General features: G+C 32.9%; 1 protein-coding gene across 2 annotated transcripts; it reads right to left on the bottom strand.

Moving 5' to 3' along the window:
- Positions 1-318: 318 nt before the first annotated feature.
- LOC147484975 (D111/G-patch domain-containing protein) lies at positions 319-3,175 on the bottom strand. 2 transcript variants are annotated; one of them, XR_015201255.1, is made up of 4 exons: positions 2,418-3,077; positions 995-1,060; positions 707-828; positions 319-613 (listed from the first exon to the last, which is right to left on the bottom strand). XR_015201255.1 is itself a non-coding variant. In XM_086571151.1 (3 exons), the coding sequence occupies exons 1-3, from the start codon at positions 3,048-3,050 to the stop codon at positions 769-771; spliced, it is 759 nt and encodes a 252-aa protein (XP_086427277.1). In that variant the 5' UTR covers positions 3,051-3,175; the 3' UTR covers positions 319-768. The 2 variants fall into 2 exon arrangements, 1 of the variants encoding a protein (XP_086427277.1); XM_086571151.1 differs by having other exon boundaries at positions 319-828; positions 2,418-3,175.
- Between the last annotated feature and the right edge of the window lie 14,846 nt (positions 3,176-18,021).

Raw genomic sequence — 18,021 nt, forward strand, 5'->3', positions numbered from 1 at the left:
TGGTTCAAATTCGTAAGTTCAGATGTTCTTCTGGTTCGCGTGCTTCATCTTTTTCTGTCTTGAATCCGATCACACAATGAGGTTGCCCATCTACAGAGTACAGACTGAGTTGGGTTTTTTCTAAAAAATGCTCAAATCTCTATACCATGATGCCATGATGTAGACAAACTCACCATATAGTGACAGAATTTTCTTGTTATATTTTTTTTCTCAAGAATTAATGCATGAAATGCGCAGTTGCAAACCAACCAGTCGTCCCTCCAATGGGAGTCTAAAGACGTAAAGATTCGATAGGAGTAAATAAGAGGAGAACATAAATTCAGTCACAGATAGATCTATCTTTATAGAAGATGAACACCATAGATACAGTATAATCCAGCTATGGACCTTAGGTCCCAGTAAAAGAGGCTCCATGACAATCCTACAAATCCTGTTAATTTTTCGTCAAAAGCATGTAAAACAATTGGCAAGCAGCCAACCACTACAAAAGTACAAATGTCAAATTCTCCCATCCCTAACGAAGTATAGCATATAATTCAATCTCTGAGAGTTGTCAAAACGCTACTCCAAAGATATATTGTTCCCAACGAAAGTGATATTCAAGTCCTAGCTCCTGGAGCAAATAACACATTTTCATATATGAATATGCGATCTTACAAAAGGATTACCACCTCATTCATGAGGATATTAAGACTAGAGTTCTTACTGCAAGCTGGTGTATTTCGTCTCGAGAGATTTGGAACCTCTAAATTAAAAGATGATATTGGCTCAATGGTCATCTTCATCAGTTCCAGGACAGTTGGATAACAGGGCCTCCGCCGATTCATACTGAAACAATAGACATTTTATAATAAACATTGAGTACTACAAAAAACAGCATGTAACTAACAATCATTTGGGTTCAATCTCTGACTGGACTTACAGCCTGTCAGAAAGGATAGCATACAGTAAACGCCACTTGCTTGTATCAATTAACTAGAAGTTCAAGGCTCACCTGGAACCCACAGAAGAGGCAATAATGGTGTTCTTCCCTCAATCGCACCAGTATATCATGCAAATCCTGCATAAAAAAGAGGATAAATTTCGATGGGACTGGGTGTCTCAGATGCAACCGAAAGAGTATTGGTCTAGAAAACGAGTTGAAAAGTTCAGGGATGCAACATCTAATCCTGTTGGAGTACACAAAATGACATGCTACAACTAATTCATGCATCTGACGGTTTAACACACTTCTCATAACTATGTCGAACGAAATATACTCTTAACTTTGACAGTGTTAAGATGTTTGCCGTTTTAGTATCACATATTTTGTCGTATAACGATCTTTTAATTAATTGAGTCTTACACATCAAACAGTTTTATATTCGATGTTTCCTCAGAGAGGTGAACCGCATAGAATTTGCCACTAACATGTTTAAACATTGCGGCTGTGTTTGGTTCAAGGAAAAGTGAGAAAAAGAAAGTGTTTTCATGGAAATTGAAAACTTTCAACTGTTTGGTTCAACCTGGAAAATGAAAAATTGGAAAACGGATTCTTTAAATGGGTTGAAAAGGAGGAAAGCAACCTCCACTTTCAGAAAAAAGAAGTTGTTTTCTAACTTTTGCCACCCAATGCCAGGAGAGAGAGGAGGAGAGATGTGAAGATAGCTGGTTTTGATTGAATGCTTCGCAGGTTTCATAAACCTTGATCCGGTACTCCCGAGCTAAACTCAATTAAAAATAAATTTTCCCATTTATAACCAGACAAACATAATCCAGTTTCTTGAAAAACCAATTCATGGAAACACAAATCAAAGAATCTAATTTCAATTTGGAATTGATTTTCAGCGAACCAAACACAGCCTGCATGAATGATGGGAGTCCTAGAGTCGTCTATTGTGAAGCACCGTGTTCAATGTTTGCCATTGCAGAATTCATGCAGAGTCTTAAACAACATAGACAATTGAAAAGCATAACATTTAGCATATACTATATAACTAATATAAGTCTTTGGCTATCAATTGAAAAGCATAACATTTAGCATACTATATAAGTCTTAAACAACATAGACAAATTCAAATTGATAAGAAAGTAACCAATAAGATCCACATGCTTTCCCTTTCCAAACAAAATAACTATATTTCAAAGTTTCAAACAATGGAACAGTATCAAACTGATGCAACAACACCCATGTATCACAGTACTACATCTGGAACCTCAATGTAAAGATAAAGCCTTAAGGTGCAAATGAGGATTTTAAACTCTCAAAACATAACATTAATATGGCATTTCAAGATTGCAAACTCTCAAATAATGTCTTTTAGTAATCATAGATTCATAGTAAACTAGCTCTGTCGTAAACTCGGGTTACTTAATATGACAATGTTGTATAACTAAACAATCACAGTAAATAAACCTTAGCACTAGCAAAGACATACCTCTTCTGTTATCTCTTCCTCTTCTTCTTCCTCCTCCTCCTTTTCTTCTCCTTCACAATCCTTCTCCGGCTCAACAACCTCCACATTCTCCAACTGCCCAATCACTCCTTGGGCCTTTTTATAATTAACAACAACCCGTTTACTTCTCCACTCTGACTTCTTCCTAGTACCAAATTCCACCATCAAATTCTCCACCTCCTTTTTCGCCTTCTCAGCCTTAACTTCCTCTCTCCTCAATCTCTCCTTCACTGGGTCTTCTTTCCCAATACCCGCCCTGGTTCGCCTTATCTCAACCCCAACTGGTTCCACCTGACCAGACCCGTTTTTCCCTAATGCTAACCCGGGCTTATAACCCATTTGTTTCAACATTTTGAAACCAATATTAGTTTGTGGAATATGTGATTCTAAATTCACTAGTGTCTTCTCATCTTCTTCTCTTTGTTTTATCTCTCGGGCAACTTTTCTCTGTTCTTGCCAATTTAAAGTCTTGGGCTTTTTCTTATATGGTTGGCTAGTTTGAGTTTCGAGTATTAAGCTCTTTTTGGGTTCATTACAAGGAAGGAAACGAGAAAGATCTCCCATGTAATCTTCATCTTCTTCTTCTTTTTCTTCTGTGTTATTTTGAAACGCCATTAATGAGTTCTGATTCTGAGTTCTGAGTTAAAACGTTAAATATATATATCGGTAAATAAGGAAAGACTGGTAAATAAATGATATCGGCAATGATATTTACCACCATTTTCAAATAATTTTTCTATGAGTGTTTCTACAACAACACACACTTTGAACCGAATTTGTGAACACAATGACGTGGCAAGCAGAGAGACCTTGATTTGCAGTACTTCTTTGAGAAATACACACGCACCCCTGCCTGATGAGTGACACGTCAGTGTGTTCACAAATTCGGTTCAAAAAATTTGGTTGCTATAGAATTTTGGTTTTTCTATATACTAGTCCATTCTATCTATATCACCTCTCTCTCTCTATTAAAGTTGAGTACATCTGAGGTGGACTTGGAAAATCCTATGTGGCAATTTCTCAGTATTTGGTTATGCCATGTGGATCACTTAAATAACGTTTTTCATGGAGTTGTACAACTATACGAAACAACTACGCCCTCGAACTCAAATCCTTCTAGCCAAAACGATGCTCGCTCAAACCCCAAAACAATAGTTTGGCTATTAGTGCGTCTCCAATGTAGTATCTCCAATCACCTATGTTCTCTTCTCCAACCTCTTCACAAAATGGCCCTAAACTTTTGTTGTTGCATTTGGCCAGAAAACCTGTCATATTTTCTCTCCACTGTAAAGGTCCTTCGCACCATTGATCGAGGTTGATGCTACTGCCGACCAAAGGAAAGGATCTCGCTAAGCGTATGGCAGAAAGTTGAGTATGTATTCATCTATGTATAATCTTTTTCTATTGGTTGAGTTTTCTGGTGTCAATCTTTATGAGTTTTATATTGACTATTATTTACAGTATTTTTATGGCATGGTGTCAATCTTTATTCTCTGAACCAAAGATGACGATAACATGTGTGTGAGGAACAATATGCTTATAAGGAGAATTTTTTTTGCAAGTTATGTCTTCATTACTTCAATTAAATTCTGTATGGGCTCATTGTTATCAATTAAACGTTTTCGATGATGTTTCCTCAAAGTAATGAGAAGCAGAGTAAACAACAATATGAAGCTGGTGGATCTTCAAAGAGAACTTGGTGATGAAGTTCAGCAGGAATAATGAATACTACGTTCTTTGGCCCAGGTGAGTTACTACTTTATCAAACTTAAATATTTCTTCCATGATTCACTTTGGGATACCCTTGGTTGATATCAATTCCATGAACGTGCCTGATAATTTGATCATCCAAGCGATTGATAGAGTTTAAATTTTTAAGACCACTTTTATCTTGAGCACGTAAGCACACTTCGTCTTACTAAAACTCCCCAGTTGATAGAATGCCCACTTTTATCTTTTTCCCCTATGTCGCCCTCTCTCTCTCTGCCCCATCTAGAGATATATTACGCATGAAGTATAATATCTTCTACCCGAAGTACTCGACACTATAGGCTTTCTTCTTGAGTAAATATTTACGATTAAGAAGGTAACCATCTCAAATTAAAAAGTTTTATCAAATAGATGTTAATTAGTAATACTAGCCAAACTGCACGTGCTCTGCACGTGGTTCAAGGTATTTAAGAGTACATGCTCCACTTTCTAAGTAATATAGGGGGTGGAAATCTTTGAAATTGGTAGCTAAAAGCCATTACAATAAAAACTTGTTCTTTATTTTCTTAGTATATTTTTGTTCGAATTTTCCAAGGTATGGGTTTCTAAGGTTTGGTGTTTGAAAGTTATACTCCACCACACGTTTGAATGGGCCTGTGTAAAACTTGGAAGGTTGCTAAAGGGCCAAGGATAACTAAGAAAAAACTGTTAGATGAACTCAGTGCAATACATCCACTTTCCTGCGACAACACCATTTCAATGGAAAAGAGGTTTTCAACATCATAAATATCTTGATGAATATTAAAAGATGTTATTTGAGAAGATAAAGTCGGAAGTAAAGAACATACTAATAATAAAAATTCCAAACATACCCATTTTTACAATTTGTTTCTCTTTGTGAAAATGTAAACAAAAAATACCAGTTGAATATATTCCTTCTTGCTTTTTTTTTAGTTAGCAAGTCCGGACACGTGTTGCCACTAAACAAAAATCAAAAGAAAAAAGTAAAATAAAAAGAAACCCGGAAACGATTGTTTCTTGAATATTTGATGTCCTCAAGTAACCCGAAACCTTCTGTTTAGGACAGGTAATATTTTCTTGTACTGCCAGTATCGAGCACAACATGACTGTAACACTTTTGACCTCCCCTGTGCTCACTAAATAAGAAGATGCCAAATATTAGAGACACTTACTCACACCATTCAAACAGATGCTATAGTGTGCTTATCAACATCTACACAGTGCCAGGAGTTTAAACATGGGATTGCAAGAGTTGGCTCCTCGCATCACTATTATGTACCATAACATTGAAATTTGAGAGCCTACAATCAATTGGTCTTGCAGACTATTCGGAAAGTTTACTATATGAATCTAAAAATTAGGTTGTAAGTTACAATTTGCATCTAATATTATTAACACTAACATTGAATAGCAAATCTTGAAAGGAAACTTTGTGTTTACCATAATCTATGGTCTATGGAACGTCAGCTTATCTTCACATGTAGGTTCATGTTCTATACCAATCGTAGCCTCCCGCTCTATCTGATTAAGTACCTGAAAACATAATAATAAAAGGGTAATCAAAATACTGATTTTAAACATGTATGCGAAGGTCGTTGAGGAGTTCTACCCACACCGACTTTTAGATAAAATTATGATGTCTTTGCCCCATCCTTTTTCTTGGAAGTTATTCTTCATATCGGATACCAAACACGTGAGACCAAACGTTTAACTATTACTTATACTCACCAGTAATCTCCACATGAACAATTCCCATTCCTAAAATGATGGAACCTTGTCATATCTCTAACAATGATTTCCCGTCTTTCGATATCTGAGATGCACTTTATGGCATTGTGGCAGTCCCCCAGATTCTAAGATTCTTAAACACTTTCGAATTCGAAGTCCCCCGGAGGTGAACTGATAAATCCAAATGCAACGGCCGGTTTCATTGTGCCTCATAAGTAGCATCTCTTTTGTTCCTCCCCAACATCGTGCAATGCAAAATCAAGATCTGGTTTGTACCCCCGCCCGACTTCATACTCTTCTCCAACTCATTTAACTTCGGTGTATTAAAGCTAATTCAGGATGTAACCTCGTCTCGATCTGAACTCATGAACCACACTCTTTATTTCTATCCAACTATACCGGGACTTTTCACCACCTTATTGTCCTTTATCAATTGCGAACTCCGCCAATCTGGTCCCATTTGTTCATCGAAGCGTAAACATTAGCAAGTGAACATAACGCAAAGACTTGTCGGATCTAGATCAAGCAAGTTTTGAGTTGCATACTCACCACCTCTCGAAGTTCTTGTGTGTCCTACAGCCTAAAAGAGTTCCAAATATTGCACAATGTGGTTTAAAAGGCATTCTCTTTATCACTTCTACCACTTTGTTTAGCGGACCATTTCGACCAAGAAGATCAACTATACATGCATAGTGATATGGCCTAGCTTCAATCCCATACTCAGTTTCCATACTGTCGAAATACTAAACCCCAAGATCCACTAACCCAGGGTTACAAGCCGATAAGACCGCTACAAAGGTGATCCAATCGGTTTGACTCTTCTCCTATTCATCTCACCAAACAGCCCAAGAGCCTTCCTACCAAACCCATGTTGAGCATACCCAGAAATCATTGAATTCCAACTAACAGTATCTTTCTGCCTTACCTCCTCAAACAACTTTCCAGCATCATAATGAGTTTAAGAGCCACATTGAGGTTTAATGAGTAGCAAAATTCAATGAAATAGCAAAAAATATAAATAATAACCCTTGGATCCTCAAATTTGTTAACACTTGCCATACATTTGTTTCTATAAATCAAATAATTCACGCAAATAAAAAACAACTAATTATAATGAAAAAAAGCACAAAACCAAAATCAGTATAGTAGGTTGCAATTGCCCAGAAAATGTAATTGAATGTCATAACTACAAACAACAAAAATGAATTGAACAATGAACCATACCTAGCTAGTACAGGTTTCACTTTGTTACTCTACAATCTGCAAACATTCATTCTGCAAAGGGGTCCTACAAAAGATAACCAAATTAAACCATGACACCACCACTCAAAACCCAAATTTGCAATGCATATCCCCCGAGTCATCAAACTAATACCCATAATTTAAGAAAAGTGACAGATTTCATAGAATACCGCATCAAATGATTCATAGAATACCCCCAAATAATCATTTATGCCAACCAAATGAAATCCCCATAACTGAATTCAATAAACCTAATCTAAAAGCACAAAATTCAATATAATTCACATCATCCACGATACCAAGTTTGTGTCTTTCCAATACCCAAATACATTTGCCTCAAAACCCACACCAAAATAATCAAAGTTAACAAATCAAAATTTACCAAATTAAAGAGTTTTTTTTTGTTGTTGTAATTATGGCTTGTGAAAAATTTAACAAATTCCATTCAATACTATAAAAGTGATGGTCAGAATTCACTCACCCAATTCGCATCCATCTGGTAAAGAAAAAATTGATTTTATCGATTTCAAGGAGAGTGGCTTTTTCAGGGGATTTGCAAGCAAAGAGTTGGGAGAAAGTTTCAAATCTAGGAGCGAGCTCTCTTTTACTGTTTGCAAAAGAGGTGGGAAACCTAGAGTCGAGATTGAAACGGAAAGGTTTTCGTGTATTTATTTGTGGTAATTAAAGTCTTAGTTTATTAAATAACGCAATTATTGCTAATTAAATGGCATTAATAGTAATGCGTACAAATGAGAATGGCGTGGATTTGGTTTTCTAATATACTCCCACATGAAAAGACTGATTGGCCCTATTTAAAGGTGTTAAGCAATTGTTTTATTTAAGGACAATATCGGTACTGAAAATTTATAAACACATAAAAAGACAAAATAGTCCTCATTAATAAATAACTAGGTATCTGATTTTATTATTCATCAAGGGTATTATGCGTCAGAAAATGTCCCGGATGAATTTAAGAGGCCACTATCATTATAGATATACTAGTAGTAGAGATAGTTTCTCAATAGTTAAATTTTGTTTCTGATTTTTGTATTTTGTATTTTATATTTTATATTTTATTTTGAATGAAAATACATTAACCATGAAACAGTATAGGCACTAGGCAGAGTGTATCAAGGTCACAGTAGATGTGAAAATCAAGGCAAGGTAGTTATCTATGTATCAATGAGAATTGCAAAATTCAATATTCTTAGATCATAATTACAATATGAAATGTAGCACTATTTGATTTGTTATGAGAAGTTCAGTTTTGTGTAGGCATCCAGATTTTTGCTAGAGCCAGGACTTTAAAGAGATATTTATAGGCAATGTATATATCCTATCAAGTTCATAATGGTAATGAGGCAACCGTCCATGGAGCCAACAATGTTCTTAAGAAGATTAAGCATGCTTAAAAACTTTATAATTATTTTTTTTTTTGAAATTTTGTAGTTTGATGTTTGTTCTTAAAGTGTTGCACTTACTCAAAGAAGTGTGGCCAGTCACATAAATATGCTACATATGTGCTGGATAATCCGATTGATACTTAAATGGAAATGGATTCTAAAAGTTGCTAGATTATAGATGCCAGAGTTTAGTTATTGTTACTATAGTATTTAAACTATAATATTTAGCATAATTAAATTGAATTATTGTTACTATAGTATTTAAACTATAGTATTTAGCATAATTAATTAAACTGATTTTTCCATTCAAATAATGTTCCATAAAAACATTGTGCAAGAGAAATGAAACCTCTTTTAGCAGTTCAGCATACACATTATTTGAAAGAGTCCGGCCATATAGCCGGATCGAAAACCTTGTCTATATACTAAAGTAGAGACTTTTAAAGGAGGATTTTCTCTCTCCTATATGGTACTCTAATATGAGAGTTAACCTTTTCTCTATCCTATGTGGCACTCTAATATAAAAGATAATATTTTCTAATAGCCTACAATCTTATGTACATGGAACCTCATTGGAGAGTTTGAGTGTATTTCTAATTCTTATATTTGGAGAGTTTGAGTGTATTTCCAATTCTTATATATTGATCAAATAAATAAAAATTGCTAAAAAATAGGTGATTTGTAGAAACTAGTTCTCTATTACAAATCATACAATTTTAGTGTTTATGATAAAGCACCGACTTATTCCAAATATATCCTTAACACGGAACAATTATACAAAAAATAACATCACAAAATATATAATAGAAAATGAAAAAAAAATAACAGCAAACGCCAAATATTTTAAAATAATGACAAATATTTTAAAATATGTATAATACTGAATAAAACTAACGTCAAAAAACAATTGATGAGGAATCGAAAACTGGATGCAAACGTATTGTACTAACCTCAAATAATATTTAACGGGAAATCAGAAATTGGATGAAAATGCAAGCAATAAACTAATCTTAAAAAGTAATTAATAGAAAATCGGAATATGGATACAACTACATTAAACTAACCTCAAAGATAATTAACGGAAAATAAAAACTTGAATGCAAATACATCAAACTAACATTAAAAAATAATTGTCGGAAAATTGGAAACTTGATGCAAATGCATTAAGCTAACCCTCAAAGATTAAATTAACGGAAAATCGGAAACTGAATGCAACTACATTGAACTAACATCAAAGAAAAATTAATTATAAATTGGAAACATAATGCAAATGCGTGGAACTAATCTTAAAAAATAATTAACGAAAAATCAGAAACCAAATGCAACTGCACTGAACTAATTTCAAAAAATAAACTGGATGCAAAACCTCAAGAAATAATTAACAGGAAATCGGAAACTGGTTGCAAATTCATTGAACTAACCTCAAACAATAATTAACGGGAAATCGGAAACTATATGCAAATGCAACTTTATCAAATAATAAACGAGAAATTGGAAATTGGAAATCGGAAACTGGATGCAAATGCATTAAACTAATCTCACGGAATAATTAACGGGAAATAAAAAATTGGATGCAAATGCATTGAACTGACCTCGAAGAACAATTAACAAGAAATTGGAAATTGGATGCAAATGTATTGAACTAACCAAAAAGAATAATTAACGAGAAATTAGAAACTGGATGCAACTGCATTGAACTGATTTCAAAAAATAAATAACGGGAATTGTAAATTGGATGCAACTGCATTGAACTAACCTCAAAATATAAATAAGGGAAAATCAGAAACTGGATGCAAATGCATTGAACTAACCTCAAAACATAGTTGGGTTATATGTTGTGGAATGTCTCGATAAGTATAGTTTTGCATTTAAAATGGTGTTTATCTTATCTCTTTCCGTATTCAAGTAGCTTCAATATATATGAACTTCGCCTATTAGGCAATCTCACAAAACTTCAATCAAACTACTTTTAAACAACAAAATGAAGTTGAAGGGTTTTATCAAATGTGAGTTCTTTTTTTTTAATGGAGAGTGAGGTTTTCACGTTATAAGAAATTTGGCTGAGTGATCAATATAATATTAATATATAATAGTTCTGCATATTTACAAATATTTTTCAGAATAATTAATATAACAACACTTGTTCATAGATAATCTTTGAAGATTCCACATAGCGAGTCATGCATAATTTAAATAATAATTAACGGGAAATCGGGAACTGGATAATCTTCGATAATCCCACATAGTAAATTAAGCATAATTTACTTATTATGTCATGTTTGCAAGGACACTATAGATGGATCAGTAGAAATTGGTATTACACACCACATTGGATAATTAGAAGGAAATCGGAAACTGGATTCAAATATATAACTGTGCTCAAAGAGTAATTAACGGGAAATCGGAAACTTTATGCAAATTGCATTAAACTAACGACAGAGAATAACTAACAGGAAATTAGAAATTGGATGCAAATCTTTGAAAAATATTTAACGGAAAATCGGAAACGGTATACAAATACATCAAACAAACCTCAAATAATAATTAATGGGAAACCAGAAACTAGATGCAAATGCATTGAACTTAACTCAAAAAATAATAAACAAAAAATCAAAAACCGAATGCAACTGCATTGAACTAACCTCATAGAATAATTGGTGGGAAATCGGAAACTAAATGCAAATGCATTGAAATAACCTCAAAGAATAGTTGACAGGAAATCAGAAACCGGATATAATTGTATCGAACTAACCTCAAAGCATAAATAATCAGAAACTAGATGCAGATGTGTATTGAACTAACCTTAAAGAGTTATTAACGGGAAATTAGAAACTGGATCCAAATGCAATGAAGTAATCTCAAAGACTAATTAACGAAACATTGAAAAATGGATGAAACTGCACTGAACTAACCTAAATGAATAAGTAACGTGAAATTATAAATTTGATGTAATTGCATTGAACTAACCTCAAAAAATAATTAACGGGAAATCGGAAACTTGATGCAAATGCATTGAACTAACCTCAAAGAACAATTAACATAAAATCAAAAATCGGATGCAACTGCATTGAACTAACCTCAAAGAATAATTAACGAAAAACCAAAAACTGGATGCAACTGCATTAAACTAAAATTAGAGATTAACTAACAGGAAATCGAAAATAGGATGCAAATGCATTGAAATAACCTAAAAAAAACAGTTAACTAGAAATCAGAGGTCGGATGTAACTGCATCGCACTGACCTCAAAGCATAAATGTCCATTTTTTTAGCCTTCTCACATGAGTAATTACGAGTAATTAGGAACCCAAAACGAAAGTGAGTTTATAAAAACAGACTCTTACATGTATGCAAATTGTATAGAAATTGTAAACTATCGAACTAACCTAGAAAAATAAGTAATAGGAAATCAGAAACTGGATGCAGATGTATTGAACTAACCTCAAAGAGTAATTAATGGGAGATTGGAACCTGGATGCAAATACAATGAACTAATCTCAAAGACTAATTAACGAAACATCGAAAACTGGATGCAACTATATTGAATTAACTTTAATGAATAACTAACGGGAAATCATAAAGTTGATACAATTGCACTGAACTAACTTTAAATAATAATTAACAGGAAATCAGAAACTTGATGCAACTGCATTGAACTAACCTCAAAGAATAATTAATGAGAAATTAGAAACTGGATGCAACGTACTACATTAAACTAACCTCAAAGAATATATAATTAATAAAAAATCAGAAACTTGATGCAAATGCATTGAACTAATAACCCTAAAACATATTTGTATTATATGTAGGGAAAATAAATGTCTTGACAAATATAGTTTTGCATTTTAAATAGTGTTTATTATAATTCTTTTATTGTGATTGAGAATGTCTTGCTATTCAAGCAACTTCAATATTATCTTCGTCACATTGGACATTCTCACAAAATTTTAATCAAACTTCTATTATTAAACCTAACAATAAAAAGAAGTCGATGAGTTTTATTAAGGTTTGGTGCTTCCTTTTTATAAAGAGTGGTGCAAGAAATTTAAATCAGTAATTAATATAATTTTCATTTTTTCATAGCTATGCATAATTGCTAATATTTTTTAGAATAATTTAATATAATGGCACCCGTTCATAGGACATGTTCATGTGATAAATCTTTTCAAATGGGAGTAGTATATTCTTTGATGATATGGAAACAATCAATCTGTTTTAATGATTTGTACACATTAGTACGTAAGCTGAACGGTGATGATTTACCGCTAAATCACCATAAATCTAATAAAACTATTATACAAGCTAGATTGAGTTTAAGATAATTCAATTTGAAAATTACGGATTAATAGTTTAAACCACAAAGTGAAGAGGCTATCTCAATTTGATCCCTTAGTTTCCAAGTACTTATGCACCATAATCGCTGCTCATTAACGTATTTCGGTTTATTTTTACTAAAAATATATTCTTATTCGAAAATTTACCGCTAAATCACTATAAATCTAAGAAAATTATTATACAACCTAGATCGAGTTTAAGATAATTCTATTTGAAAATTACGAATTAATATCCTAAACCACAAAGTGAATAGACTATCTCAATTTGATCCCTTAGTTTCCAAGTACTTATGCACCATAATCGCTGTTCAATAATGTATTTCGGTTTATTTTCAATAAAAATATGTTCTGATTCGAAAATTTGTGGCTAAATTACCATAAATCTAAGAAAACTATTATACAAACTAGATCAAGTTTAAGATAATTATATTTAAAAATTACGGATTAATATCCTAAACCACAAAGTGAAGAGACTATCTCAATTTGATCTCTTAGTTTCCAAGTACTTATGCACCATAATCGCTGGTCATTAACATATTTTGGTTTATTTTCAATAAAAATATATTATGATTCGAAATTTTGTGTGAGACATTTTGTAAAACCTTTTCAGCACACAAAATATTTAATAGATCTCGGGCGTATGCCCAGGTCCAAAATCTAGTCTTAATATTAAAGCTCCCACAAAGGATATTTTTCGAGCTCTATTAAAATTCCACGTCATCTCCTATTAAATCGAGAATTTCTCTCCTATTTGAAAAACGAGAATATTTTTTTTTACAACGGGAATTCATCTCCTATTATAACGGGAATTCCTTTCCTATTAAAACAAATTCTAACACTTCTAATTAAAGCGGGAATCATTCTCCTATTAAAATGAGAATTCCTCCCCTATTGAAAAGGAAAAATCTAGCATATCTAATTAAAACAGGAATTGAAAAAATGAGTTTTTAAAATTTAATTAAAATTTCATTTAAAACAATTTGTTAGAAAATTAAAACGGGAGTCCCAATTTTCTAAAAAAAATATAAATGTTTTCAAAAGAGCCGGTGCGTATGCACGGACCTACAAGCTAGTTTATAAAATAATCACTAAAAATTGAATTACTTATTTAATCTTTTTATAGGTAGTATTTATTTATTTTATTTTGGTTTAGGTGTAGGGGTAAATTTGTAGTTATAACAAAATTACAGGGGCAAAACAATCACGAAAAAAATAACCAAGAGTCACATTTTTTTTAATATAAATCACTATTGCGGCACTGTAGGTCAGGGGTAGGATTTTTAAATCAGTAAAAGATGAAACCCAAACTACTAGATACTGGTTCTGGAAAGCTAGGCAATCAACGTGATCATTTGGTCTGTTAAGAAACTAGATTGTTTAATAAAGAGAGAATTTTGGGCGGCATTCCAAAGTAAAGTATTTCTAGAATTGGTGGATGCTAGGGTAGGATTATTATTGTAGGAAGGAAGTAGCTAGGGTCAATATATAACATCAAAATCAAAGGCACACAATATTGTCTTTCCATACCAAAAACATATAATTCATTCATGTAAAGTATGAAACTTGAATAATAGTAGAATTTTTGTTTGAATATAACAAACAAACTTACAAATAGATAAAACTACTTTGGGTAAACAACAAAACACAAAAAACAAAAAGTACCCAAGAAACACAAATAAAGATTTGAGATACTTACTCATTAGATTTTCAAAGAGATGTTCAGAAACGTAATCACCAGCATGACCAATATGGCCATCATAAACACTAACAAAGAAACCATTATTAGAATCGACTTGACTCAGGGACGAAGTCAGGATTCTAAGCTAGGGGGTGCGAGATTATGTGCACACCCCACCATACCCCACCAAAAAAAAAAATATATATGCAATTTATTTTATTTTATTTGTTAGAAGGTCTAAACAATAAAGATCAACAAAATTATATATTTATTTCAATTCACAAAACTAGAGTGTGTTGACTACTAAAAATTTAATATGGACTAATGAAGTTAACCACTGCACTTAAGCCATTGATTGATACTATTGTGTCTATATATATCTACATAATCTAGTCTATAAGTCAACAACAATTCAACAAATTGTTAATTTCATATAATGTTATAAGTCTATATAACTCTACTATCATGTGGAGAAAACTATAAAAGATTAACATTGAATGTAAAAAATTACCTTTTTTGTTTTTATTTTTGTTTTTGTTTTTGTTTTTTTTAAGTAGAAATTTAATTGATAATAATAACGAGTTTTACAAATAATTAGGACAAGTGTGCAATAAACTGCGCCGCAAGTCCTTTCTGAATTTGTTTTTTTCGGCATTTCTGAATTGTTTTTTGTTTTTTGTTTTTTTGGGGTTGAGGTCTGTCGCTTGAGAGTGAAAGAAAGGAGGGAGAGTTTACGGGTTTGTTATGGGTAATTAGAATTATAGAAACTGACCGGTTGGGCTTTGGGCATTTGGCTATTTGTTTTAGTCTCATTAACTCATCAAACAATCGAAGACACATTTGTCCCTCTTTAATGGTTTTGGACTCAAAAGAAATGATAAATGATAATTTTGTAAGGGTAAAAAGAGAAGTAAAAAAAAACGTTGGTTTATTGGAATATTTTTTATTAGTCTTTTGTTCATACTATTTTTTTTTGTTTATTATATTCTCACTATAGTTGTGAAAATTTTGGTGGTAGAAGTTTCCTAATTAAAATAATTTTGGCAAAGCAGCGAGTCCTTATAGTTTAAAGATTTTTCTAGGCAATTAGTTATGTGGTAGTGGAGCTTTTCTAATCTTAGGGGGTGCGACCGCCCCCACACACACCCCTTTATATCCATCTATGACTTGACTGTAACCTTCAATATTTTGATTAGCTTGAACAACAGCAATAGAAAATTCCCCACCAGCATAACGTTCCAGTGATGTATGCTTTTTAATCTCTTCCTCTTCATCTTTCTTAATAAGAGTTCTGATACTCTGATGCTGAAGCAAAAAATTTCTCCACTTTAGAAAACACCATTGTTTTCTGCTTAAAGAAACTTCTTGAATATTAAATGTGAAAGAATCAAGAAAACTCTGTTTCTTGAATATTAAAAGGTAAACTAAAGATCAATGTGGGAATGTGGAAAGATGTTTTGAGGCCGAGGAATGAAAGTATGAGTTGGCGTTATGAGTGAGAGAAAAGAAGGTGATGATGATGATGGTGAAGAGGAAGAAAGAGTTTTTTTTTGCCTCTGTTTTTTGGCAGAGATAAAAGTGGACGTGAACAGAGAAGTGTGAGAACTTATTTGAACAAAGAAGTGTTATTTATAGGAGTTGGATTTCCAGAATTGTTACTAGCGTTGGTGATATTTACGATCACGTGACATTCGTTTGCTCAATTTTGTGACTTGTTTCTTTTTCTAATGATGAAAATTGTCAAGAAATCTCATACTAGTATTCGAATTAGGATTTGTTCTTAGAAACATAATATAATTTGTACGCAATAGTTTTTACATCTTTTCACGAACATTCATGCATGGAATATCATTGACAACACATTGTATACATTTTGTAGGTTTAAAATAACGACATGATCATGTCAGGGATATTTTATGTGAAGCATTTTGGAGGGCTGGAGTACAAGTGAAGAAGGAGGCTCTCGTGAATTTTTTCACTGATCCGAATGAGGGAAGATCAACACTTCGGCTTGCGGATGTATTGGTCTACAGTTGGTTTAAGGGGAGGCATGCGTGTGTTGATGTAACTGGAGCCTCTCCGTTGGTAGGGCTTGGGAATAAAGTCTTTGAGGTGGGAGAAGCTGCTAATAGAGCAGCAGTAGGGAATATTGGAAAACACGAGGATGTTTGTAGAGCTAACCAGTATTGTTTCATTCCGTTCAGCTTCGACAATTTTGGTTTCTTGGCACAACAATCTGTTAAGCTCTTTAAGTGATTGCAAAAAGTTATAGAATACAATGTAATGACAACTAGTTCTAACGAGTTTGTATTTAGGAGGAAAGGATTTGCCGTTCAGAAAGGACTTGTGGCACAACTTGTTGCACGTTTGTCCTAATTATTTGTAAAACTCGTTATCATTATCAATAAAATTTCCACTTAAAAAAAAACCAAAACAACAACAATTTCTTTTATTCGAAGAGTATATACTACAAAAAAAAAAAAAAAAAAAAAAAAAAAAAAAAACAACAACAACAACAACAACAACAACATTTTCATTTTTTTGAAGAGTATATACTATAAAAAAAAAACCAACTACATTTTCATTTTTTTGAAGAGTATATACTACAAAAAAAAACCATTAAAAAAAACCAAAAAAAAACTCACAAAAGCTAAGCTAACTGAACTTATTTTGCTAAAATACAATCGCGTGCACTACTCTATAAGCTCCAAACAGCTTCCACTATTGTAGTTTGCGCCATCAATTCAGAATATACGTGTTGGTCTAACTACTTTGTAATGCATTCTTCCAAATGTTCTACCTCATTACAAGGCCACGATCTTCGTCTAGGAAATCTAACGTTAAAAGACCCATCTTAAAAAAATTAACTTTTCACATACATAACACGTAAGAGTGTTCAGACAAAAGCACATGTCCCATTTGGTGTGCTATCTCTTTCCTATTGAGTGATATCTGTTTGTTTTCTTTTATTGGTGTGATATTTTCAACTTCCTTTTGACATGTTGCATATTGTGCTCGACTCACTTTTTGCCGCAGTGTTAGCTGAATTTTTGCTCATAGGTATTTTCTTTCTTCATCTCTTAACACTTTGAGGACAAAACATTCTTCTGTCCGGGCGTGGTAAGAACCTGTAGCAATATTAAGGCAGTTTTTAGGTTGTATAGAGCTTCTTTATGAATAAGTTTACTTAGTGACAAAGTCTTGTTTCCTTTTCTATGATGAAAATTGTCAAGAAATCTCACACTAGTATTCGAATTAGGATTTGTTCTTAGAAACTTAATATAATATATATACAATAGTTTTTACATCTTTTCATGAACATTCATGCACGGAGTATCATTGACAGTACATTGTATACATTTTGCAGGTTTCAAATACTGACGTGATCATGTCAGGGATATTTTTTGTGATGTATTTTGGAGGAATGGAGTACAAGTGAAGAAGGAGGCTCCCGTGAATTTTTTCACTGAT

This window comes from Coptis chinensis, chromosome 7, assembly GCF_015680905.1.
Source record: "Coptis chinensis isolate HL-2020 chromosome 7, ASM1568090v1, whole genome shotgun sequence".
In the NCBI taxonomy this organism is placed as follows: Eukaryota; Viridiplantae; Streptophyta; class Magnoliopsida; order Ranunculales; family Ranunculaceae; genus Coptis; species Coptis chinensis.

Excerpts from the sequence above, each read along its gene's own strand:
- LOC147484975 (XM_086571151.1), bottom strand. The coding sequence starts at position 3,050 with ATGGCGTTTCAAAATAACACAGAAGAAAAAGAAGAAGAAGATGAAGAT. Across the intron at positions 1,061-2,417 it reads AGGAAGAGATAACAGAAGAG|GATTTGCATGATATACTGGT; the intron begins GTATGTCTTTGC and ends TTTTTTATGCAG. Across the intron at positions 829-994 it reads GCCTCTTCTGTGGGTTCCAG|TATGAATCGGCGGAGGCCCT; the intron begins GTGAGCCTTGAA and ends CTATTGTTTCAG.